The following is a 26,991-nucleotide window of genomic DNA, read 5'->3' as shown; positions in this document are numbered from 1 at the left end:
TGGTGAAACTTGTGCGTGTGGTGTTTTAAAAAGGATAGGGAAAAGTTCAATTTTTTTTTTAATACATAAGGTAGTTTTGTGTTAAGGKCTTATACTAAATAGATTAAACTTTGGGTGAGTATACAATAATATTATGTTAAAATCACATTCCAATTGGTTGTGCTTCGTAGTTCTTCTATAGTAAAAATTTTTGTTTTGTAAAAATGCGTAAATAGTTTGAGCTACATATGTACATACGTGCTCCTTTGAGATCTTTGAGACGCCAGTGAATAATCGCACTCAATTTCATTTTACGGTCATYCATCACAGTCTCATGATGATTTGATTTCTAGATCTTGACAGTTTAATATGCAAGGACCAACTATTTAAACACGAAATTCACTTTTTTTTTTATTGTGAAGAGAAACTGCAGAGGTGGTGTCACTTTGGGTCTAATATTTTGAGTACGGTTGAATGAAGTAACATGTYCCTTTGATATTAACTTATCGAAAGGAAAGAATAGAAATTTTGTGTGTTTTGTGCGCTATTTCGATCAGAGGTTCCCCAACATAACAGCAATCGGCTTTGTAGTGGAAAGTTCTACAGTGAAATCAGCTACTAAATTGGCGGCGTTGCGTGAATTTTCCAGAAGAACGGTGGAGTTACTAATTATCCGAGAGACAAGGGGATGTTCGAGCAAGCAAATAATTGCACCAATATGCAACACTGTTTTTTTTTCAGATACTTAGCTGATACTTATATTGTAATATTTTTGCGTCGAATATGATTCGCTGCTTACCAGTGATTCAGTTTCTACATCTCATAGATTTCGAATTACACTTAAAAGAGGGTGGATGGCGCCGGAGCATRTGACTCGTCACCCGAACTTGCAGACGGATTCAAAATGGCTAATGGATTGGGCGCCGGAATCTATTGCTCTAAGTTAGAATTGTGGCGCCCTTCAAGCTTTCGAAATACTGCTGAAGTCTTTGCGGTTAGGAAAGGTTCTGAGATAGCTTACAATACCGGAAATAATATAAAATAGATTAAACTCGATAGTTAAAGAGCTTATATATTGGCCATAATTGCCCAAAGTGATATCCGTCGGGCTATCGTACAGTAAGCAAGTCCCTAAAATCGATAAATTATGAAATTTCTAAATGGAAAAAAACGCGATTGCGTTTTACTCACTTCGTCTCGTCGTCTCGAAAGGACTACATTACGATTGTTGCGCCAATGACAGGACACAACTTATCAGCATCACTTGCCAGCCGGATGGGCATTACTAACAACGCCACGTGCAGAAAGTGCTGGAAGTAGGTTTTAGAGACATGCTTGAATACTTTATCTGCTTTTGTTCAGCCTTATCTAGAACTCGTCTTAGATATTTAGGAGCTTCACTTTTCAAGGGACAGAATGAAGTATCAAAATTAGATATCAATCCTCTTTTAGAATTAACAAAAACGATTGAGGCCTGTTTTTCGAGTACTTCAGTTTGAATTAAATTGAACATTCATTTGACATTACTGAGGAAAAGTAGGTCTAKGTGTGGCGTGACAGTCGACTAGTATAACCTACTCAGGATTAGAGGACAAAAATACATTTTAATCATTGAAAATAGCTTTAATATGTTTCAAAATATTATCCATTAAAAGCTATACTTTTGCCACACTGATTATGGCATCTCTAAAACATGCAATAACCGTTTCTTCAGTTTTCAAAACGTATATCTTTAACGCACGAGAATAAAAAGAAATCATTCGGTCCTATGTCAGGACTATAGAGTGGATAACTTATCAAATTTATGTTTTGAGTACTCAAAACTAGTCGATGTGTGAGAGTTTGCAGAGGCGTGGTGAAGAGTCATCCGTTTTGTTGTATTCGGCTTACCTTAGAACACCATGTAGTCGACAGATCTTTACTTTCGAGCGCATACGCGTAAATACACGTTTCTTCATCTGTCAGGATGCTATAAACGTGTTTCGAACCAGAGCGATCGTATTTTTTGACTTTTCAATCGATTGTCAAACTGTGCGGGATCCAAGGTTAAAAAATTATTTTACAATCAAATGTCCACACAATATTGGATGTATGCTGTGCGTTTATTTGTCCCTATTTCACGATAGGTCATATAGATCTGGTAATATTTGTTTGTGTACAGCATCAACAACTTCCGGAACAATAACTCTACGACCTCGATTGAATCCAACATACCATCGATAAACAGTGGCCCTTTATGGAGCTTCATTGCCAAAAACTAAATTAAGTTTATCGATGCAGAGTTGCTAACTTAAGTCCAGCGATGAGGTCCATTTCTGACTCAATGCGTATGTAAACCAGCAAAGTTGCCGCATTTGGAACGGCGAGCAACCTGAAGAGATTCAAGGGTTGCCATTTTATCCAGAAAAATTGCTGTGGTTTGCAGGCGGAATCATCGGTCCATATTTCTTCAAAAATGATACTGGTAAGAGCGTAACCGCCAATGGCTACCGTTATCACGTCTCGATAAACTATATTTGATGCCTAATTTGAAGCTCGTGATCTCGGCGACAATTCGTTTCAACAAGATGACCCCAATTTCTACACATCGCAACAATCAATTGATTTATTGAGARAACACTTCGGTGTGCAAATAATTTCACGTTTTGAGCAGATATCACACGGTTAGACCCTTTCCTGTGAAGATATGTAAGTCTGAAGTCTATGCAGRCAAAGCATCTTCTATTCAGGCCTTGAAGCAAAATATCACCCGTGTCCTTCGGCAGTTACTAATGTAAATACTCAAACGAGTCATCGAAMATTGAAGTCAAGGSATGGACCATCTGAGATGTAGCCGCRKCCAACAATAGAAAAAGATAATCTGCAAAAACTAAATACCAAAGAGTGTTCTTTCGAATGATAATAAACATTCCCCATTAAATTTGAAGCTCCTGTGTTTTTTTTTTAAGTAGGGGAACTCGAAATGGATCACTCTTTATAACAAAAATATCAAACATAATGTTGTGAGTTGCCATATTACAACACTAGGGTTACCAATCCCAGATATATGTATATAGGCAACCTACATACATCTGCATATTTTTGCAGCATTTATTCACTGAAATATTTGCATAAACTAATACTTACGTGCTTCCAGCCAACTACTGATTCAAATAATTACAATGCTCATATTTAAATTTCATAATTTTTTATTATTTTTTTTATTGTTAATTTTATTGCATGCACAAAAATGTTAATCTTACCATTTTATATTCTAATATATTTTTTCATACCTATAATGTGTATGTAAGTATGTATGCATGTATGTATGTATGTATGTATGCAGTACTATGTAATTATTTTCATTCATGTCTATACTCTTTGTGTTGTCAACACATAGCACAACTATTTCTATTATATGTATCTCAATTAATATTTCAACTTTGTATAGTAATTTCATCTTTACGCTAYATTTTCCTTAGAAATCCTTAACGGTCCACATACATTTGGTATGTACTGTCTTACATTTAACGCTGCAAATTCAAACTTTACAACCAATAATAATTCTGCATACATTTAAGAASACGAGTCGTACATTTTTTCTCATTTTGTTTTGCGATCTTTCTTTAAAAATTTGAGGTTAAAAACATACAGTTTATTTTTATATATGGCTGTGGTCTTTTATTGTTTGCAATTGTTTTATAACAGCTGTTTAAAGAATTCGGTTTTTAGGTTTTTTTTTTATATTAACTGCAACTACAATGAGATATTGAAATGAAATCAAATAACTTAATGGTTTTGGTATTAAACAATTTTGCTTTCATTTGCCTAAGATAATAAATATTTTGCTTTAATTATTTTTTATCAATTATTTTTGTACATTAGTATTTTAGAGTTTTCCTCATTAGTATTTCGGCGTAATAAATTTTGGTTTTCATCTCGTAGCTTGGCTAAGCATGTACTTATTGGCATTAGAGAAAACTGGTCGCTGTACATCAAAAGATATGTAATACAAATTTAAATAAAAAGTTAAAATAATATGAAAAAGATTTATACAATTTTTGCATATAAATTATTATTATTTTTTTTTCGTTTGTGGATTTGCTCGTGTAAATTTAGTACTTTATTTACTTGTAAACGAACTCAGTCATTAAGGGTTTATTAAGTATTTATTATGACACATTGTAACAAGTAATGCTATAATAATGATTATAGTGAACCTCGCTTAATTGCATTGCATACATGAAAAGTAAAATAAATACTATAGAAAATAATAGTTTTATGTCGACGGCTTATCGTTTCTTCTATATAAATATATTGTTAAGAATATGGCAACTCCAAATTTTTATATTGACGGCATATTTGAAAATAGTRACTTATGTAATGTACGAGTACAGTAATCAGAAAACAATGCTGATATTACTGAAAACGAAGTGTATCGGAATGAAGAAGTTATATATAGTTGGAATTTTCCAAAATTGGTTTTTTTTAAATTATATTTTCAGCAGAGTGCTAGAAAGTAGAAGGCCAAACTTTAAACGCGTTTTTCTCAAAATGGTGTTTCAAAGTTGGTAACCAACATTAGATGGAAACGCTTAAACCGATTCGATTTAAATTGTAACACAAGCCTCTTAAATATATTTTTTTTGTAATTAATCGAAGTTTTTTTTCTCAACGAAAAATATTTTTTTTTTATAAACAATTTAAGTCTGAAATCTGTGTCAAAAATCGATTTGTTTTTCTAGAAATCGTTATTTTGTCAAAAAAATTTATCTTATTTTATTCCTTCGGTTAATTTAACATTGCTTTAACGAAATCTGTKYWTTTTTAATTTCAGTGGATTCAGTTCAGAGATATAGTGGTCATCGCCAAACGTCATTTTTGAGAGGAGCTTGCGATGATCAGCTGTTGTTCCTTTCCAAATAAATATTTTTACTAGTACTAAGTCTTAAAATGCGGTTAAAGGATACCATAATATTTATACACATTTTTGGATCAATAACTTTAAAAGTTTTCTCAAAAACTGCCTGAAAATGTTTAAATTTTCGGCCTTCTAACTGTATAAAACCCCTGTAGTAAGCCTTAAGATACAAATGTATTGTTGTGTCTTAATTTTTTCCAGATACAAATGTATGTGTCTTAATTTTTTCCAGTTTAGTTGGCATGACATCTGGCATTCAATAAACTTATATTCATTGAAAAAAACATGATATTTTTCTTTTCGTTGAAAATCTAAAATTTTGTACCGAAAAGTGATCATTTGCGAAAAGCATTAAATTTGAAAATATTCTTGAAGTTGATCTGACAAATAGTTCCGAAGAAATACACTCGTAAGAATTTTTCAACATAGTGTAATCAGCTTCCAAAATTTTAAGTACGTTTTTCTGGAAACGATGTCTTCATACTAGTCAAAGAGGAAACTTCTACGAAAGAGCTGACTGCACCGAAATTTTCACATAATCTTCTAAGATATACATCTTTGTCAGGCAAAGATCGAAAGTATAAGATTTTTGAAATWAWTTTKRTTTTTTWARSCMMYTYCYWAAWTWTTTYMMAAAAAACGACTTATGTTTGGTTAGCTGCCGTTTTGTTAAAAATTTAAATTCTAAAATTTCTAATATTTATTTGTTTTATAATATTTTTTYTTTGGTTTCTGAGTTTCACATAATTTTTAGCAGAATAATTATGCTCATCGGCAGCCACTCTTTTTCGGGGGTCTTTCTGAAGTCGGCTACGGCAACAAGAAAAACAATTTTTTTTTGGTTCAAAATGAATCGCCGATTATTAAGGTAAAATAAATATTAATTTTTTTGTAATGTATAAAAAAATGGCACAAACAATGTTTTTTTTTTAGCAATAATTGATAAGAAATAAATGATTTGAGTCATAATACTGAAATTATTTGAGAGAAAAAGATCAATTTTAGCTGAAGATTAAAACAGGGTTTTGAAATTTATAGCAAGCATAAGATTATTTCCGACTTACAGAGACATGATGACAAAATTTATGTGCATATTTTACACATAACCTCAAAATATTGTTTTATTGTTTGCAATTAAGCGGCGCTCACTGTGTATAAGAATTAGCTTATTGCAAATTAGCTGCTCAGTTTTTCAATTAACATCAAGAATATGTTGTTAATAAACAAAGTGGTTTTAGCTCTACATTAGAGTATTTATTAATGCTTTTATTTACAATATTTTTTTTTTTTTGGCTTACTATATTTAACATTAACTTTAACATTTTTAATCACTTACTTTTTTGGTAAAGAATTACTTGTTTTGGTTATAACATGAGTACACTAACATAAAAATCAGTCACATACACAAATACAAATACAATATTTTTTCTTTTTGATTTTTTAATTAAATTCATGAATCAAAAATAAATGCTTAAGTATTTATTGCATGAAAACATGGCTCAATTACGCTGGCAAAAATTAATTGTTTGCTTAGTATAATTAGTACATTTAGAAATACTGCTAAATATTTTTCTATATAACTAACAGTAGCGTTGGGTGTCAACTAATACCGCCAGAACGCTTTGATTACTGCTTGGACACTTTCGCCAGTTTGCGCAAGCCGGCGGCTTCGGCTTAGATTTCTGCGCTGCCACGTAAAAAGATATCAGCGCCAACACCGCTGCCACGACTAATGGCACGGTTCGGTTTCGTGCGTTGCCTTACTTCTCTTCCCTCTTCTACGGCTTGCACTTTGCTGTCAGCCAAATCCATTGGTTGCTGTTGTTTTCTGGGCGTTGGCGGTGCCGCATATTTGCGACTAGCGGCACGTTGATAGCGACGCGCTTGTACGGCCAAATCATCAAGCAGTAGTTCGTTTGTCGACTTAGCGCGCTGTGACGCGAAGCTCGGTCGTGGCGCGCCATTTACCGCATTTACACCACTGACACCGCTATTTGATTTTATATGGTTGATTGGTGGCGGTGGTGGTGCGGTCTTTTTGCGCTTAGGCTCGTCCTTATTCTCACGCGTATTCAGCTGCTGTCGTATAAATGACTGACTCAATGTAGAACCGCGTAGAAAATCGCCATCAGCATCACTCCGTTCATTGGCCGCTTCGCCTTCGCCTATCTCGCGATATAAATTTAATTGTGGTGAGTATTTGTGCAGCGCGTGCGTCATTTGTTCAATACTTAGTTGATCCTGCTTTAGTAGACTGTCGGAGGGCATTTTAACAAATGGCCGCTTTACTTTCGTTTGTGTTGCTTTGAGGCGATCGAAGAGATTATGTAGTGTTGTGGCGCGTTGCTTTTGTTTCGCCAATGGCATTATGGTGCGTTTGCGCTTAGGCGTTTTTGCTGCATCGGCAACGGTGCTATTTGTTGACCAAGCGTTTGTTGTTGGCGTTGCCGCCTTTTTGTGTGTGCTCGATGCTAAAGTTGGCAGTTTCATTGGCGTGCTGCCTGGGCAACCAATGTTATTGATGCGACTCGAGCTAAGTGACTTAAAAACATCATCGTCCAGTTCACTTAAACTTACCATTTGCTCATCACAACCCTCAGAATATGTGGTAGCACGGCTTAACATTGCCGGTGCGCTGAATTCTTTCTCATCTTCTTCATCATCATCGATGCCACTGTAACTGGCGAATATTTCATCAAAGGCGGCACTCACAATGAGCGCTTCGTCATGTTCAATGTTTATGTGCGCGCCAACATYTATATTTTCTTCTTCGTGGCTAACACGCTTACTATTGTGGTGTGCGCCACTATAGTCATAACTATTGATATCTTCACAACCTTTATTGACAGATGTTAAACGACTTGATATGGTGCCAAAAAGATTTTTACGATAATCATCATCCAGATGGCAATACTGCTGCATCAAGTGATCATCGTCCGCTTTTGCAGCGTGCGCAACTTCWGCGCAGTGCAAACTTAAAGTGCTGTGTCGCTTAAGAGGGCTACTACGTGGCGACAATACATTACTACTGTCGGCGCCAGGTAGCGACTGAGCGCTTAAGCTACTTTCGAGTTTAGTGTGTGCTGTTTTTGACGGTGCACGTTTAGCGCTGTTATTGAAAGCAGCCAGCAGCTGCTGTTTGCTAAGTTTTATGAGGCGCTGACGTGATTCGTGTGATTTGCGCTTTAGTTGATGATATTTACTATTACTAGTGCCGTGCTGAGAATGGCGTGACGCATGTGTGGGCGTATCATATGTGTATGTGGTTGTGTGTRTGGCGCTCTTAAGCGTTGGCGTATACTTACAACTTCTCTCGGYCAACTGTTCGCGCTCCCACTGTTGCTGCTGTTGCAACGCCCAAGCGCGTTCCTTGGCGCGCTCTTGATCGGCAAGTTTGCGTTGCATACTAAGCGTTTCGAATGTGTGCACCATACTGCCCACATGTGAACGCACCTCTGGTATACCTAAATCGCCACTGAAAAGATCACGTTGATGYCGTTGCTGCGCTGTAAGCAGCTCACCACCGCTAGCGCGCTTATTTAGCGTCGTTATACCGGTGGCATTTTTATAAAGCGCACCGGCTGAGACGCTAGGACGTAGCGCGTCATGTTGGCGACGACGCTGTGGAAAACGTTCTATAAATTCTGTCGCTTCTTGTTGCCAAAGCAGTTCGCCATCGAATGTGGCTTTTGTGGTTGTTGTTGTTTTATGTGAGACCGGCTGTATTTGCGTTGTTGTTTTGTTTTGTCATATTATGTGTAACGTTGTATTGAAGAAGTGTGTGTAAGTTGTATGTATAGGTGTGGTTGTTGTGGGCGTGTCCAAGCGACGGACATGAAAGTATGCAATATTGAAGAGAAAAGCAAATTAAAATTGAAGCCAAACAAAGGAAAGTGTGTAAATAATAAGCATTGAAAAGAGTTGAAGTGTTACTTGCTTAAKGAAAAGATTGAGAATTAAAAAAAAAAATAAAAGTCTGAAGTTGTGAACTGTGTATGTTTTTTACGTAACTCTCAAGATACTAATGATCTTAATTACTTGAGTATACAACGAAACATTAYTTACCACAGCGCCACCTGCTGGTAATCTGAAAAACATCAATCCCTATTCTGACGTCACCTTAGCTACTACTAGTCTAATACTTTTCAGTTTTAAAGTCTGAAAATAATSTAGAACGTGCGTTATTTTTGGCACTTGTCGAGATCTCAAAAGATTCAAAGGGCATTTAACTGGCATGGTACTTCAACTATGAGAGGGCTCACTGTGAGGGTTTTTATTTTTAGAAAACTGARCTTTTGACATTCCTTGGTGCAGAATGATGATTCTACTTTCTCAAGTTTAAAGGCCAGTTGTCAGCGCTAAGTTCTTTGTGACGACCCCTTTCAAACTATTCAGACTCCTCGTTCCTAAAAGTTGAAGTCGAAGCACGATCCAGGCACTCACCGAGATCTCAGAAGATTCAAAGCGCATTTAAACTAGCACTGAAACTAATAAAAGGGTTTACCAGTCCGTGTTTACTGTGAAGGTTTTTATTTATTTATTTATTTGCTAAATGAAAAATAATAATACAATTACCAGCAAATAATAATACAATTATTATTTTACAGAGTAAGAAGAATTAGTTGCCAGGGCTTACGGCTTTGAAGGTTTTTACTTTATGAAAATTAGAGACTATGAAAGATATTTGACTTTTCTTCGTGCACAATGATACATCTATTTTACCAACTTTGAAAGGAGACTTCTCAGCGGTGAATTCATTGTGATGACCGCTACCAAACTTTTCAGTCTCCTCTTTCCTAAAAGTTGAAGTCGGATGTCAATGTTCTTACGCAGTTGACTAAACTCAGCTAAATTCTAAATTGAGGCATTTTACTATATTTGAAACCTAAATCTATTTTGCAAAAACTACATACTACCTACTATCTACTATAATATCTACTACATACCTGTAATTAATAATTATTTCAGATCTAGCCCAGAATATAACTTTACAAAGTTTACAATAACCCGTCATAATATATAATGTGGACTGGGCTATTACAGCTTGTATTGAGTAGGCATTCAATCAAAATTTTATATGAGATATTTCTGTATAATAGGCCAAGAAGATTTGTTACTTTAAATATAAATTTCAGAAATGCATAGACACTGATTAAACAGTTAATCATCTATTAAGCGGGCGATAACTGGCATTGGTAGCTATACCTGCCGAATTTTTCTATGAACTGCATCTACACTTCCCATCAAAATTTGAATAATTTCAGAATTTTGTGAACTCCCTTTCCTAATTGGTGCTTGTATGAGATACTTTTCCTATAGTTGGTGAAAGACTTGAATTTATGAAGAGTCTTTGCAGTTCGAAGGTACTCGCTTGGTTTTTATATAAGTATTAACATAGTTCAGGTTAGGTTAAGRGATCGATCCTAACAGGAATTTCAGTTGAACAGCCTAGCACGCCGGTACGTTATAGTACCCAAAACTTCTATATAATGTATTTAATGGATCACAAGACAAAACATCATAATGCTCTGAGCCGATCACAAATTTTTTTAGGCGTTTAATGGCCGTTTCGGTTATATTTCCTGGTACACTGAAAGTCGAAATGTTTCAACCTCATACTGGCAAAAGCCGCACAATAGAGAAGAAAGTGGCTGGATGTTTCAACGCYACCTTGCTCTATACAAAAACTTATATCCTTTAGCATTTTTGGCCTTACCGCATAAATACCTATTAGATCATATATAAAAAAAAGCTACTAAATTGCGGCAACATGAATTTTGCYAAGCGCAAGAAGTTCAGTAGATCTTTTGCGATGAGCTCAGTACTCATTCATACTGATTGCTCACTCCTTGAAAGAGGCAACAGCTTGTTGGATTACGATCTACATATATCTAAGGATTATCATATAAAAAATAAATTGAGTGTTTAYTTAAAATTATGATTAAGGATTTGTTTAAGAAAAAAGTCTACACGTTGCAGATTCGTACGCAGTCGGTACACATTTTCGAGATGTTACGAGTGAAGGCCTAAGAATCGATACATTTTCGGAAAATCAATTTAAAATTTTGGCTTTCAGCCAATGTTAGACAAATAAATTAATAAAAAAAAAACATTTCTTAGATAAAATTTTGGCGTTCGTTGTAATTAAGCCAACAACAAAAATAAAAACAAAGACAAAGTAAACAGATATTATAAAACACTTATGACAAATGCATGACAACAACAATTGAGAGTGTTGTACAATGAAGGAGAGAAATAGTGATAACGAATTAATGATAAAGCTACTTACATTGTATAAAAGTGAGATTTAAATGTAGCAACGCATGAATGACACGCTTGTGTGCCGGTGTTTTTAAGTATGTGCAGGTATACATTTTGCTTTTTTGCAGGTATACATATGTGAGTGTGTGCCTGTGTGTGTATGTGCAACATAGATGTGAGATTGGATGTAATTCAATTCAATGCTGCCGGTTTCAGCGGAGTTCAACACAAATGCCGTGTTATGCAATACTGCTCACATAAACATATACATAAAGAGTATGTATGTATGTGCGACAACAATAATATGTGAATACAGACTTGTAAATATGCGCATGGGTACGCTTTGGGAGACATAGCTGGGTAGACATGGTACATATGCGTATGCGGGAGGCAATGATTTAATAGTAATTATTATCGCATTGCATGCTCTCGCTGGAGCTCGAATATTGACTGGTCATCGAATTGGCTTTGCTGATATTATTTATTTGCGTTGTGTTGTTGCTCGCATTGCAATTGYTGTTTTGTTTGCGCTCCTTACCGCCGCCACGATTCATTTTGCCAGACTTTTCGGTGGCTGACGATTGTTGTTGTTGTTGCAGCGAGCGACTGCTGCGCGATTTCGTTGGTTTTAGTTGTTGTTGTTGTTGTTGTTGTGACAAATGTTGTTGCTGTTGGTGTGCGCTGGCCTTACTCTTATGTGTCTTGCTGCCGCCGCTTTTGCTATGCTTTAAACTATGATGATGATGCTGCGACTGATTCTGCGCGCGCTGCGGACCGTTGCCGCTTTGATAATGCTGCTCACTTTGCTGCTGCTGTTGCTGTTGTTGGTAGTGATTCAATGTGCTATTGCTGTGATAGAGYACAGCATCCTGTGTGGAACCATCATTACTGCCGCTGCCGCTACCACTTGCAGTGCTGCCACGCCCATAAATCTGCGACTTCGACTGACTGCGATACAAATGTAAATTGGCCACACCGTAGGGATCGAGGCTGTCGAAAGTCTGCAAGTAGTGCGGACTTATTTGATTATAATCACCCATACAAGCGGACGTATTCGATGKGGTCGCGCCGGCGCTGCGTCGATCCAACGTGTTGGTGCGTTGTGCATGCGCGGGCTCGCGATAATGYGGCTGATGGCCGCCCTGTCCATGCTTATAGTGCGTTTGATTGCGTTCGCGATAGTCCAGCGAATTGAAGTGATGCGGTGCCACCGGTTGGAACGTCGATAACGACGTCGAGCAGATGGTTGGCGATAATGCGTTGGCAGCCGATGCCGTTGTGGCGTTCGGTAGCATAGTGGAATGATGGCCATGGTGTGCTAAATAGCCMAGTGTGCTGGTGGTGGTGATGGTGTTGTTAGGCGATTCAAGTGTAAGTGGGTGTGGCAGGGGTGCGGGTCTGTCTGTGTGATTGAATTTATGAAGRCCAGTGTGATTGTTGATGGTGGTGGTGTTGGTGGGTTCGTTGCTGCGGCCGCACTTGATCGCTACAAAGGAGGTCGGCAATGGCGGMAGCGGTGGCGTGTTGGAGCGYACCACATTCAAGGCGGCGGCAGGCAAAGATGTTGCTGCCGTTGYTGCTGCGTTGTTGCTGTTGCCGCTGTTGTTGTTGTTGTTGGTAGTTGTGGTGGTTGTGTGGTGACTGGTGTGGTTGTTGTTGTTTTTGGTTAGAGTGGTTGTGGTGGTGCAGGTGCTGGACAGGGTTGCCAGTTCGCGCTACGCACCATGATGGTTGCCAAATGTGCGCAGTACCGGCACACTCTACATGCCATAGCAGCATACAACAACAATGATCCCCGATACGGTGTGAGTTTTGTAGGCGTGTGCATAAAAGGAATTTGGTTTTGTTGAAAAAGAGTTCATAATTGAATTCGTTAACGATTTTAGTGGTTTACTTTGGTTTTGCAAGTTAATAAGAGTTTGGAGTTTTTTTTTTGTTTTTGCAAAAAAGGTAAATAGCAAATAGCCATAAGATTAAATAACAATGTAGAAAATTTCAATATTTTTGTAGAGAATTTATAAATAAATTAGTATACTTTTTTATATATGAGTTGTAAATTTTCGTGGATTTCTTTTGTAATTTTCGTCGAACTGGTTTGTTATTGTAATTAAATTTGTTTTAGTTTTAGTTACTGTRATTAAATAGTAGTAGTAAGTAGTTATTATTGTTGCAATAGCTGTAGTAATATCGCTTGATTTCAAAATTACTGTGAAGCCAAAACAACTAAAAGTTTACAATTAAAAGCGTCGAAAAAGTGAAGCTTAGAAAAAACGTAAAAAAAATATTTATTTTATTAAAAAAAAAAAGATAAATATACAAATGTACATGTGTAGATAAGTTGTGAATGAAGTTGCTGAACAAATGTGCATGACTGTCGATTGTTTTTTGCAAAGTGAGAACACCATATTACTACATACTCAGTGTTAGGTTTTCCAACTCTACATTTATGTTTATTGAAGGAGAGTGGTGAAATTACCGCAAAATCGTTGAGCTACGACTACTATTTACGTTTAGAAATTAAAAAAGATTCTAAAAAAACGTAAGGGCATAAAAAACCAAATCATAACAATATATGAAATAATAAAAGTTAAAAAAATGAAATACATTTTACTTTAGGATATGACAAATGACAGGGAGGGCTGACTAGTGATGTTACAAATCGACTCTACTAGTAAATAGTAAGTAATATAATACAATACATGATACAAATATACTTATAAGTTACTAATACTAACTACTGTTTAGCAAAGCGCTACAAAAGTTACAAATAATATTTAATACAATTGACGTATACACTAAGATAAGCCGAAAAATAATTACATATGAAATTTGATTATTTTCATGGATTACACATTTTTCAAAAAGTTATCAATGAGATTTCGAAATATGTCAGTGGGATAGGGTATGAAAAATGTCGAGTTAAAAAAAATACTGAGTGCAAGTTTCACGTTGAAAACACAATTCGCAAAATTTTTGGATTTGTTTTTTTTTTTAATATTGTTTTTAATAAATTTCACAGATTTCAAAATGTATCTGTGGGATAGGAAAAAGGTTAAAACTTCGCTTTGAAGCTGTTGGCAATATATTTATTTATACATTTTTTTATTATTTTTTTATACATATATTTTTTAATTTCTTTATATTTTTTTGTATTTTCTTACCCAATTTCACCGATTTAATTAATTTAGAAAAAAGTTGCAAGCAAGCTGTTTTGTTATTTATTAATTTTTTTTTGCTTTTAATTGTTTTTTAATAATTTTAGATTAAAAATTTATTTTTGTATATATATAATATATTTTTACTCTTTTTCACAGAGTTAAATATATCAGTGGGACAGCGAATAAAAGCGTCGCGATTAAAAAAAAAAGATTGAAACCTTAAAATCTCGCTTTGAAAACAGAATTTCGAAAGTTTTTTTTTTAATTTATTTTTTATTATTTTAATATTTTGAAATATTTTTTTACTAAATTTCACAGAATTCAAAAAAAGCCAGTCGGGTAGGGAGAGAATGCATGCTTTCATTTCTGCCAAAATGAGGGGTGTATATGGTATAATATTGAAATTAATTCCTACTGCGGCAAAAGTGAGCCGTAGCCGAAAAAGCCACGTCATAGCCGGTCAAAAATTAAAGTTATGTGGTCAATTTTCTACGATTATCGAGGTGTGGTGCACTCCGGATTCCTTCCGACCGGCTAAACTGTCAAGACGGAACACAAGTAGAGTGTTATGCATCATTTGCGCGAAGCTATTCGTAAAAAGAAGCCGGAATTATAGACGGGCAACTCTTGGTTTTTGCACCACGACATGCACGTCGCAAAGTGCCTTGACTCTTCGTGAGTTTTTCGCCAAATTTCCAACCAATATGGTGCCGTAAGCTCCGTGTGACTTCTGGCTATTCAGCAAATTCAAAATACCGCTTCGGGGAAACCATTTTGAATTAATTAAAGAAATTAAACGTGCATCGCTAAGCGCATTGAAGCCAGTTCCGAAAATTGACTTTACCAACTGGTTCGAGGATTGGCAAAAATTGGCAAGGGAGATTATTTTGAGTTGGAGGATATAAATTTTGAAGAATAAATTAAGAATTTTAAAATATGACGAAAGTCTTACTATTTTTTGCTCATAGTAGTATTTTTATTTCCTTATAGTGAGGGAGAAGGTACCTACGAAAAGAAAAAGCTCTCACGAAATCATAGACTTCATTAAGWAGCTAGATGTTAGTGAAGAAATTACTTTGTTTTGCACAAGATTGTATTCATTTATATGAAGGATACGTAGAGAACTAAACTAGAGATTAGAAGGTATTGAGTTCATAAAATTATGTMAAAGTCTATGGAAAGATTGTAAAGCGTAATGAGAAACAAAATATATATTTTTTTGTTTATATATTTGACTTTGTAGGAAGTAAACATGGAGCTGTTGACGCATATTAAAAGAATCTCTTTTGGTTTGTTGTTTTTTGGTTAATTAGGATTACAGCAGAATCTATAATAAAGTACGTTTTTATTTTAATATAGCAAAGCTACGCAATAATAGAATAAATGAATAAAATATCGATCTTATATACGTATATCATCTAACTACATATGTATGTGTGTAAGTAGAGCGCCAACATGTGTAATAGCTTACCAAATATTACACACCACTACATAAGCAAACTTGTCACATATGAAGTTTTATTATTATAATATTTAGATTTTGTTAAATTGAATAAATATTGTTTCATCATTGTTTGAGTTTTTGATTTACTAAGTACATTTTCGAATACGACGCTGCGTTTTTATTACAACATTTACTACAACACCCATACTAAACTATGTAAAAGCATGCATTGGAAACATTCCACTATTTACAAGTAATTATTAAAAACTACATAAAATATATAAAATATAATCATTAAATATTTATTTACACGAACATGCAACATTAACACACACGCCGTTATAGTGCTTCGTGCAAATCTCGTGCGCTTTACTTTAAAACAATAAATATACAATTTTRTACATTTAAATATATATGTATTGCAACGGCATGCAGACACGTGGCTAATTTACTTAAGCGACACACGGAATGTAGCGAAGAAATTTTTGAGCTAATTAAACAATTTGAAGGGAAAAAGAAGACGACACACTGCAATGAGAAGAAATAAAAAGTTCAACTCTAGCATACAACATGCGAAGAGGTAAGCAGCAATTTCGCTTAGCTRCCAGCAGTGTGCAGAGACAACAACAATAAGAGCATAATTTCATCATGCAGTTAGCATCACTTTCAGACACACGTTGTGCGCAACAATTGTGTAGCGCGAGCCAGCGGCGTCGTCAGCCTTTACTGTTGAGGGCTCTTTTCTTATATCCAAGTTCACCCCGTTGCAGGAATGAGCTAAAAATGTTAKTCAAATGATTGCCTTATTGCAGTCAGAAATCATGTTTGTTATCCGATCTGGAAAATTTCCATGAAGATTATAGTGTTGCCTTTTGAAAATAATCTACGCCGAATTTCGTGATGATATCTGGTCAAATAAAAAAATTTTCCATATGAGAACTTGATTTTTATTGGACATTCTGTATGGCAGTTAAAAGCTAAAGTGATTCGACATCGGCGTTTCCGACAAATAAAAACATTTTGGAAATTTAGAAATTTCGATTTACACTGATGGAATAATGACTCCAGAGCAAAATTAATATAATCGATTATTAACCCCTCCAAATCTACTTTTGAGACCGTGTCACTGTCGTGCGAGTTTAAGGTAAAAACCAATTAAGTCGCAGCAAAGTTTGAGTATTTTTTGCATTTAATTTACACCTCTTTATTGCATTCTACTTAAGTAGTCGTAGCTTTTAGCGCGCGCACAGCAAAGTTTCTCGTATTTAGCACGGATAACGCTGAGACAAACAATTAGCGACAGGGGTTATTGGTTGGCTGAATAAATAGGGGTCTTAGTAGCTGCTTGTTGCCTTAAGGTGCGCATCTCTACGGAACGACAAAGCAAACACACACTTCCGAAAGCATCTATGTAAGTATAGATGCCAATACAGTTAGAGCTAGTGGGGTTAAAGAGTATCTGGCAGAGGTGTACGAAAGAATGCAAATAGACATTTGCTCCGCAATGCGAGACAAGAGTTGAAATATTTAAGTTTTCATTGCCAGCGGGTTAATGGCGCTTGCAGCTGTTGACACAAAGAACTGCACAGAGCGGCGGAGATGGGAGATAAAGAGCAGCCAGCACGCACTTATGCTGTAAACTTTAACTTGGAGTTGATATTTTGAAATTAAATGCAGAGGAAGATAATAAAATTACGCGTGCRTTAAATGAAGCGTACGAATGGCGAAGTGTGTGTAAAAGATTTTAGTCGCAAGAATGACGGTAAAATAGAATGAATAGAACATGTCGTCACAGGAATTTCAAATAAGCTGAGTGAAATCTTTGCGAAATTATTAGCTTCATTCACAGTTGGCTGCGAGTATTTGAAGTATACAAAGTATACACATATGCAGTGGGTTAGTGGTGCTCTTTAGAAAGAAGAAGACAAATAAAGGATTGAGAAAAATTCGCTGTTATATTTTATGAAGTTTGTGACTATTCAGCGGGTAGACTAACAAAAACTGCTTGACTATATGATATATTTGATATATTTTGATATATTGATATATATCTTCGTTTATCGGCTGGTTTGAGATGAAGTTCGGTCCTTAAGTAAACTGTCATAAATGTATATATACCTGCTCATTATTGGTCAATCGTTAGGTGAATTACAAAAAAAAAAAATATTTGTTTTCTTCTGATAACTTTTTAATTTCCAATTTAATTTAGATCCAACCGAAGTAATTAATAAAGTAATAAGTTGTACCTCAAGATCAAAGAAGTATACCACATTCCAATGGATTTTTGCAAATCTGTTGGTAGAAAGCAGTAGGTATTTTGGAGCCAGGCAAACTTTTGGCTGCCACACRTACAGTAATTAACATCAAAATCTCACATCAACATAAAAAAGATGTACCAAAGTAGAAAAAAAGATTTTTATCGATGCGACTTGTGCAGTGTTATGGACCAGTCCGGTTCAATTTTGATCATGAGTATAAAAATTTATTTGTGGTTTTATGCATTTTCGTAGTTTGGAAATTGGGTAAATAGATAAAGTATCTAGTAAAGAAGGGAATGGTARGCCAGCTCTGGTTTAAAATATTCAAGTGAGAGAGTCATCTGTCAAATAAGCGAGGAAAGAACTAATATARCCTTGTACAGAAGTTGATTAACACTTTCCCGGTTGACTATAGAATTTAAACCACGCTTTGAAGTATATTGTGATAAAAAAATACCCCAAAATTGTATTTTAAATTCCCCGGGTAAATAATATTTCAAAACAATATATTTTGTTAAGTTGGTAGGTCWGTCCTTAAGTATTATGCCAAAAATAAGCGCGCTAGGTCAACCAATTTGTTTACAGAAGCTGTTTAAGTCGGTACACCACAGCAGTGTATTGCAATTTTTACAATGGGTGTTTGATGAATGTTTGTCTCAAATTTTGTAGTTCTAACCAAATTCTTTGCGAATTTTGGGAGAGGCTTACGTTGATTCAGTTTTACCAAATGCATAAGTCTACCGCGGTACAAAGCCTTTGCAAATCATTGAGAGATCGTTGAAGACATGCTCGTGCTTGACGATCTTCGAGCTCTTCAACTGATGAAAYTATTCAAAARTTGAAAKATATGGTGCTTGAAAATCGTCAATCAAGTCTTGGATGGTTGGGATGGCAAAAGAGCTCAACATCTCTCGCGAGACCGTTCGAATGATTTTGGTGATTATTTTGGGTGTGAAACGTATTCTTGCTTTACTCGTTCCGATAAAGTCGAATTTTCTTCAAAGCGAGTACCGTAAACAGGTCTGTTGTTGTTGTAACTGCAGAATTCTGCCGAGTTGACAGTCCTTGGCCGGATAAAAATCCGGGTCCGTTCCGGTTTTCGTAGACCCGACTGTCATGGGAACGGACCGTAAACAGGTCTCTTTGGACATGCTTGTTCGTACGAATTCCGATTCCACATTCATAGAAAGCATTATAACTAACGCAAGACATGGATTTATGATCGGAATGGAAGAAAATAAAGAGCTGAAACCGAAAATCCGCTCCATAGTCGCTCAAAAGTCAAGAAGATGAATTGTGGCATTGTGGTCAAAGAATTCGGGGATTTTACACGATGATAATTCACCATGACATCGAGCCACGATTGTGACCGAATTTAAAACCAAAAATACCATGTATACCATCGATCAACTACTGTATTCACCAAAGCTAAAGCTTATAAAACTTAAGAAATCTATTAGGTTGCGCACAACAAACGAAAATTTTGTTATCCTTTTTCTTCCTTGTTGACTTTGGTGATATTTTTATACTCTAATTTGAAAGGAAACTAACTATTTGACTTGTTTTAAAAAGTACGTTTAATACTGAGTTTAACGAATGTTTCTATTCAGAAATCGCTAAAAAATTGATTAGTTGTTCAACTTTTTATAAAAAYAAAAAATTTTCCTGGTATTTTGGGGTTTCATACTGTGTAAAATATCCGTAACTTCCGCTTAATTTTGTCGCCGAGCAAAAGAAAACAAAAAACACATTTCAATAATTTCCATGCACTATTTATTCTCTTTCATTGCGCTCAAACGCACTGACATGCAACAGCGCGCTGAAGCGACTCTGTTTTGATAATGTTGCCATTTATTGTAACAATGCAGCCGGTTAKATGCCACACGGATGCACCGTAACAACTCCAAAGTAGAGCAGAAAATTAAAATGATTTTTATTGTATATGGGTGTGTCCATCAAAAACTTTGCAACATTAATGCCAAAGGAGAAAAGAAACTGTATAAAAATACAATGCTGCAGSAGCAATAGAGTGCAAGTATTTAAAGTATGTGACCGCTGCCGCGTTTAAATGCTGCTTTCTCGCATAACTTTTGGGAAAAACTTTTAAAGTGTTTTACTCTAGTTTGCTGTGAATGCTATTTTCTTTTCAAATTCTTCACTCCACTCCACTGCACTATATGGTACTCATCGCGCTGCTTTGTTGCATGCCACATTCCAGGCATTGTTGCCTGTTGTTATACAGCCCGACTTCGCGTTCTGATGGCCGAGTAGAGGTCATCAATTGTCCAGTGGATGCTTAACTACGCTGTGATAGAAATATTTATACTTTTATGCCATATACCATATATATGGCCCTTTGTTACCCCGCGAAGTCATAGTATATAGTATATGTATGTACATATATATACAACGCTCTTCCGGCGTGACTGCGGAATTCAGAGCGCGTAAGCTTGTATGCTGTGAGTTTATTTGGATTTTACAGTGAAATTTCGAAACTTTTGCTGCGCAGGAAGTTTGCAATGTTAAAAGCTGGCGGCAGGACATTTCACGGCAAAGTATGTGGCAGTGAAGCCAAGGAAAAAGCGTAGTGAAGTGCAAAGGAATGCTGTAGATATGCTTATAAATCATTTCTTTTGAGTAATGTAGTTTATCTTTTGCGATGAAGTTAGGTTACGAGCGATTTGTTTACTTAAACTGTCAAATGATGTAATTTTTATTTAATTATTCGATTTTTTGCTTGAGMTCTGCTGTTAGCTGGCTACGAAATGCATTTTTAAATAACTTAAATGCATTTATTTACATATATATATTTTATGTACTAATGTTATTTGATGCGGTGCTAACAACTACTAGGTAATATCGCATGCATTGTTAAAAAATAAAATTTAAATTTATAATATTCTCTGTAATAAAGTATGACATGTCTACACTTTAAAAATATAAAAACTTTACTTACCTCACTTTATTTAAAAATTATTTATAATTTTAAAAGTTATTTATAACTTTCAGTCTAGTTTGTCAATGTTACGTATACGCCATRGCACACACTTTTGTWWGCAAGAGAAAGGATAATATTAAAAGGCACACCTAGTATGAACTTCTTTTTTTATATTTGATTAGCTCATACACATAAATATAACATACTAAAGTTTTTTATAAATATTTTAAATAATTTTGGTGTTACAGCCTTCTAAACTGTTGCCGCCCAGTTCAATCAGCTTAAACAGTTTAACATTAAACGTGTCTTTCTCAAAACAGCAACTTTCGAACTTCCTTTAGTGATTATTCAGAGATAAATCTGCTCGATCACTAACAAATTTCTGTACATAGTTTTCTATACAATGACTTATCAGCTTCCTTTGATCAGAAATCGAATTTTGGCTATACTAAAGCTAACAAAATTTTGCGTAAAACTGAACTTTTTTAAAACAATGTAAATTTGTAATTTTTATAAATTTTTGAATTTTTTTTCCATTTTTTTTTAATTTTACTGTATGTTCTTAAAATATAGCTTGTTGGCAATTAATGCAAACTTGAGTCATAATTTACCCAATTTTGACTGGGCTGTAGCCTTAAAATTACAAAAAAGTAAATTAAAACGGTAATGTTTTGAGTTTTCAAGTCTTAAGGGGTTACATAGGTTTTCGTGGGTAAAATAGTATTTTTTTTTTAATTTTTTTTTAATATAAAAAACGAAATATTTTATTCGAATTTTTTGTTGCGAAAAAACTGAAATTTCAGTGGAAATTTCGGGACATTTTTTTCAAATAGTTGTAATCGAAAAAAAAAATCCTCCGTTTAAGCCTTTAAGAACTGTATCTCAAAGTCCTGTGCAAAATTTCATGAAGATCGGTTCAGTAGTTCTTGAGAAATCTTCCAACCGACCTCAAAAACATAGTTCAGAGAAAAACGCTTTTAAAGACGGCGCATTTAGCCCRGCTAGCCTCGAGCGCCCAAGGTCTCACGGCTGTAACTCCGAAATTATTACTCAAATTAACTTAGGACACTATTCAAGAGGCGTTGATGGATTTAATAAATTTAATTAAAAATTAAAAATATCGATTTTTATATATTTTCAAATTTTAACTATTCAAGAATATGTCTATAAAAGCATGTTTCTAATTTTCGGATATCTAGGTATTTTTCTGACCCAGCATTCAAATTGTTTCGATCGGAACTGAAATTTTAAATGCGTAAAGTAAAATAAAAATAAAAAAATATGAAATAAATGCTAAATACTTTAAAAAAAAATTTAATTAAAGTTATGAATTATAAATATTATATATAATATTAAAAAATTGATTATTTAATAAGTTGATAGCAAAATTTAAGCTTTGTTAATAGTGGGTGGAATCTTCTTTCTATGAAATTAATAAATTTTTTTCATTATATCTCAAACGATTAAGGTATATAATGGGAAATTGGTCATTTCATATGCCATGAAGGMAGCCCTAAAACCTTTTGCTGTCAGACATATTTTGCTCCCTTTCTCAGTTAAACAATTTTTTATGGAAATTTTCTCTCCACTATGATTTGGCAATTTTGCGTTTTTTAATGAAATTTGTTCATGTAAAAGTRAAAAATAAGTTAGTAATGCTGATTACTTTCCCTGCTGCATTGCGCAGAGTGCATGTATGTATGTATCTACTCGCAAAAATTGTTAAATTTATTCAAATGAAGAAGTTCAAGGCACGGCGTTTGTGCTYCACTTTGGCGCATTTAAGCACACGTTGCGCGCCTATAAATTTGCCGCTTGTGGTATTATAATAAGGACATTAAAGCAAATGCTATTTGTGGTTGGCCGGCTTGCTCTCCTATGCAGTTTGATGGTCTAATACCTTGTAGGGTTACCATAAGCAAATATTTCGTTTTTAATAAAATTTTGTTTCTTATGTGGAAAAACCATAATCACTTTAGATGGAAAATAATTTAAATAATTTAAATATAATTAATTGTTGCAAATTTTTAGAAGGAAGTATGGTTCAAAGTTGTTTTTTTTATTTCATGGTAGAAAGTGGTTTAGTGAGGTTTGTTTTTTTGCATTTTCTTAAAAAATTTGCCATAATAGTCTCAGTTTTTTTAAACATCAAAAAATCGAAGTTTTGATAAATGTAAAGTTTGCTGGCTTTTTAAAAAAATATCACATTTTTAGCGAAATTTTTATATTGAAAAGTTGTTTTTTTTTGTAAGACGAAGCAATAAATAATATTATATTTTAAATAAAAAATACAGTATATTTGGGATATAAGAAGCTAAGTTTACTCCAATAATCTTGAAATATTTTTTTAACATAAAAAATGCAAAAAAATGGTTTATTTGAATTTATGAACTAAATTTTGTGGTTAACTGAAAAAAAATGGTAGTACAAAAATAATTGATATTTTTAATATTTAACAACAACTTWTTTCATTGGTTCGTGAGAATTTTTGGTTGAAAATTTGAATTTTTTTTTATTATAATGCAAAATTTTGTGGTTATGCGAAAAATTATGAGTATAAAGGTTATACATTCATTCAATACCAACAATTTTGTAATATTGGATAGTCGGAAAAATTTTTTCGTATTTTGTTTTGATGCTGTTGCAGTCGTATATCTCCAGTGCTACCAATCACATTGTATCACACCATATAGTGTTAGAAAGTTGTGATTTCAAGCTTCATTTAACCAAAAAAAAAAAAATTAATTTGAGGAAATTGAACAAAAGATGCAGCTGTTCAAAAATGAGTTAAAGTAATGAAAAAATTCGCTATATTTTGAAATTTTTGTATAAAAAAGAACTACTGTGCAAGCCACCAATGAAATTTGTGAAGTTGACGGAGAAGATGCTGTATCAGTTCGTATAGCACAATAATAGTTCGCTCGCTTCCGTTCTGGAAATTTCGATTTACACTGATTAAAAGTTTACACTGATGGAAAAATGTTTCTAGCAGAAAAATGGCAAAAAGTGGTCGACTAAAATTTTACATAATTGCTTATTTATTTATTAGTATTAATATAAAAAAAATAAGTTGAAATTTGATTAGAAATACGAAAAGACTTTTACGACTACCCAATAATAAATAGATGTCTTAATTATTTCTTTAATGGAAAGTAAATCATTTAGATATGGCAACAATATTGCTTTACGTCATGACAAAGAGTGTTGACAAACTGCGCACAATTACTCGTAAACGTAAATGCGTGATCAAAAGCGGTTTTCCTCCTACACGCTGACCATAATTGAACGACGCTCAAAGACGGCTTATTTGCTTGTGATATYCGCACTGGTTGAAGCCGTAACATTTAGACAAAGGCGGCGAGCATTGCACAGTGTGTAGAAGTGTTTACAGCGTTAATGAAGCGTAAGGTACGAACATGCGGGGGCGTACATTTAGGTAATGCCATATTGTGTGAAATTTAGATGGTGGTTACAGTTTATGGTCTTCTGTGTTAGCAATTTCAATATTTGCGGGTCTTAAGTTTTATTAAAAAATTTATAAAAAATCAAATGAATTCATGACGACATGCGAAGATTATGGTGTGAGTTGGCTAGAGACTAATATAAAACTATTTATGATTTTTTTTTAAATCAAATTCTAGAGCATTTCTTCTATACATTTTTCATCGGCAATACTTTTTCAATATTCATTCTACAAGACATCAACAGAAAATGTGCACTACAATTTGGCAAATTTCTGTAAGTTTAGTAAGTTTAGTTACTTAAAATTTTCTTCAATTACCATTAATTGCCGTTAACGTCTGCATAATGTATTTTCTCTAATTATAAAAATTTTCCCAATAAATGCTACCAACACTTTGGAGAATGAAAACTTTACTTTCTGAATGCACTGTACGCTTCTCAAACATTTGACTTCCCGTTAAAAATCAAATTAACCAAATTTTTAACAATCGAAATTAAAAAAAAAAAAAAAAAACAATTTGACACAAGCTGTGAAATTCTTAAATAATTTTTAGTCAAAGCCTCTATAAAGCCTACTGTACCATCTCATTAAAAGGAAGCAAAAATCACGCAACTTAAATACTTCTCATAAAAATCACAGCGCCAACAAAAGCTAAAAGTCAAAATGGGCGCACAAATTTTCATAACAAATAACTTCCATATACATAAATATTTGCAGAGCACTAAATGGCGCACTGACCAATACACCAACTCCTTGGTTAATGTGTTTAAGCGCTGTAAAGGAACCGGAAGCGAGTGTGGTGCAGCAAGCAAACGACGCGAAAATTATAAAATAACCGCAAACTCGACACTTGCTTGCTATGGCGTTGCTAGAGCGCATTATAGTAAAAGCCTTGCACCAACAAAAACAATATCAAGCATATCAAGCATATCGCTATAAGGTCAGTTGGTGTGAAAAATCATGCTAAGGTGTTTGTTAAAATGCGAAAGTTATGTAGGTAATCATTACAATGCGCAAAATAAACTGGAATGAGATGGATAACGCTTGGCACTCGAAAGCAGATGTATGTGTATATAAATGGGCTGTCGCGGCTTGTAAAATGATTATACGCATCGTTGCGGATGCCATACGTTTTCATACTGTTGCTTTATGGTAATTTTCTTTTTAYGCACACTTTTGTTTTTATTTGTTGTTGCTCTTCGAAATGGCTGCGCGCGAAATAGCCGGTGTAAATGTCTGTTAATTATTTCATTTACGCCAAGCTGACCTTTTGGCCGCCTGCATGCCAGTCTACAAAGGCCCTTGCTTTATTTTCTCATTTATGGTCATACACACATCTACATACACTGAGTGGATGATGCGCGCGCGTATGTGCAGGGTAATTTTCCATTTAAGTAAATGACAGATGGAATTTATTTGCACTCGCTGTACTTAATTTATGAGTGTAGTATATGGCCATATAGCGCTAGTGTTATAAGCGTAAAATATCAAAATTTTATATATGCACATATATGCATAATTCAATGTATGTGCATTTGACAGTATGCATAAATTTTGTATCCTCATTTGGTTGTATAGAATAACTATATAAAAATGCTACAAGACTGTAGAGAAAGTAAAAATAACTACATTTACCCTCCTCTGGTCCCGTTTTAAGAAATATGTATATTGCTTAAAATGCAAATTAATACCTTTTAGTGGTAAAATTGTTGTACACTCTGTTCACTACCTAAATTATTGTTGTCTTGTATCTTTTATTTAAAAAAATCATCAATTTTGTTGGTTAAAATAAAATATACTTTTATATAAACACGGCGTATACGTAAAATTTGGTAACAGAAACAGTCTATTAAGTATTTCATAATTTATAAAATAAGTCTTGCATTATGGTATTATGAAAAAATAAAACTCTTCGCCGTCAAAATTATTAAATAAAAGAGATTTTTGTGAGCTATGGCGTATACGTAACGTATCATTCAATATCATCTTGATTTTTCGCACACTAAATACTTACCCCTAAATGTATGCCTCAACTTCAGTAGCAAAAAGCCTTGTAAGTAAATTAATATATTAAAAATATTCTCGTAATATTTTTGTAYTTTTTTGTACGACAATGTGCGACATTAACTAAACACAAAAATATGTTAAATTTTGTTGCTGGAAGCAATTTAAAAGTGCAAGTACTCAATGTATTGGGATAGAGGTGAAACAAACAAAAAAGTATTAAGAAATATTACAACGATGAAATCAAACTCTCTAACATATGCTAAGTCACGCAAGACATTTCACACACACACATATACACAGCCAAACAGTAAATGCAACGTCATTATGGTAAGGGGCAATAAACTTGGCGTGCAAGTGAAAATGCAACACTATTCACTATTTGCTTGTGGCAAACGCACCAAAGAAACRCACATTGAAGTTGAAAATTTGCTTGAGTCAAATGTAAAATTGTTTAACATATACACGAAGTTTATAAGTATTGAGGAAAACATATAATATTTAGTTATTATTGTTAATGTGCTTTACTCAGTTGGTATAATTTGAATACTTAGCAAAATGCTAAATTTGTGCAATATTTACTATT

At 34.3% G+C, this 26,991-nt stretch overlaps 2 protein-coding genes across 2 annotated transcripts in view; both read right to left on the bottom strand.

Moving 5' to 3' along the window:
- Positions 1-3,837: 3,837 nt before the first annotated feature.
- Positions 3,838-26,991, bottom strand: part of LOC108976833 (putative uncharacterized protein DDB_G0288537) — a 35,708-nt gene continuing 12,554 nt past the window's right edge. Inside the window, exons 2-3 of the mRNA XM_018946196.1 lie at positions 11,169-12,855; positions 3,838-3,946 (exon numbers count right to left, since the gene is read on the bottom strand). Coding sequence (XP_018801741.1) covers positions 11,539-12,855 — 1,317 coding nt within the window. The 3' untranslated portion in view covers positions 3,838-3,946; positions 11,169-11,538. The remainder of the gene's footprint in view (positions 3,947-11,168; positions 12,856-26,991) is intronic.
- Positions 6,342-8,614, bottom strand: LOC108976834 (the record flags this gene model as incomplete). The annotated part of the gene is made up of 1 exon (XM_018946197.1): positions 6,342-8,614. A coding segment is annotated over one exon (2,061 nt), but the record flags the coding sequence as incomplete, so codon positions are not given.

Source organism: Bactrocera latifrons, unplaced genomic scaffold (genome assembly GCF_001853355.1).
Source record: "Bactrocera latifrons isolate USDA-ARS-PBARC rearing strain unplaced genomic scaffold, ASM185335v1 scaffold_80, whole genome shotgun sequence".
NCBI classification, from domain to species: Eukaryota; Metazoa; Arthropoda; class Insecta; order Diptera; family Tephritidae; genus Bactrocera; species Bactrocera latifrons.
This window is presented reverse-complemented; position numbering and strand designations above follow the sequence as displayed.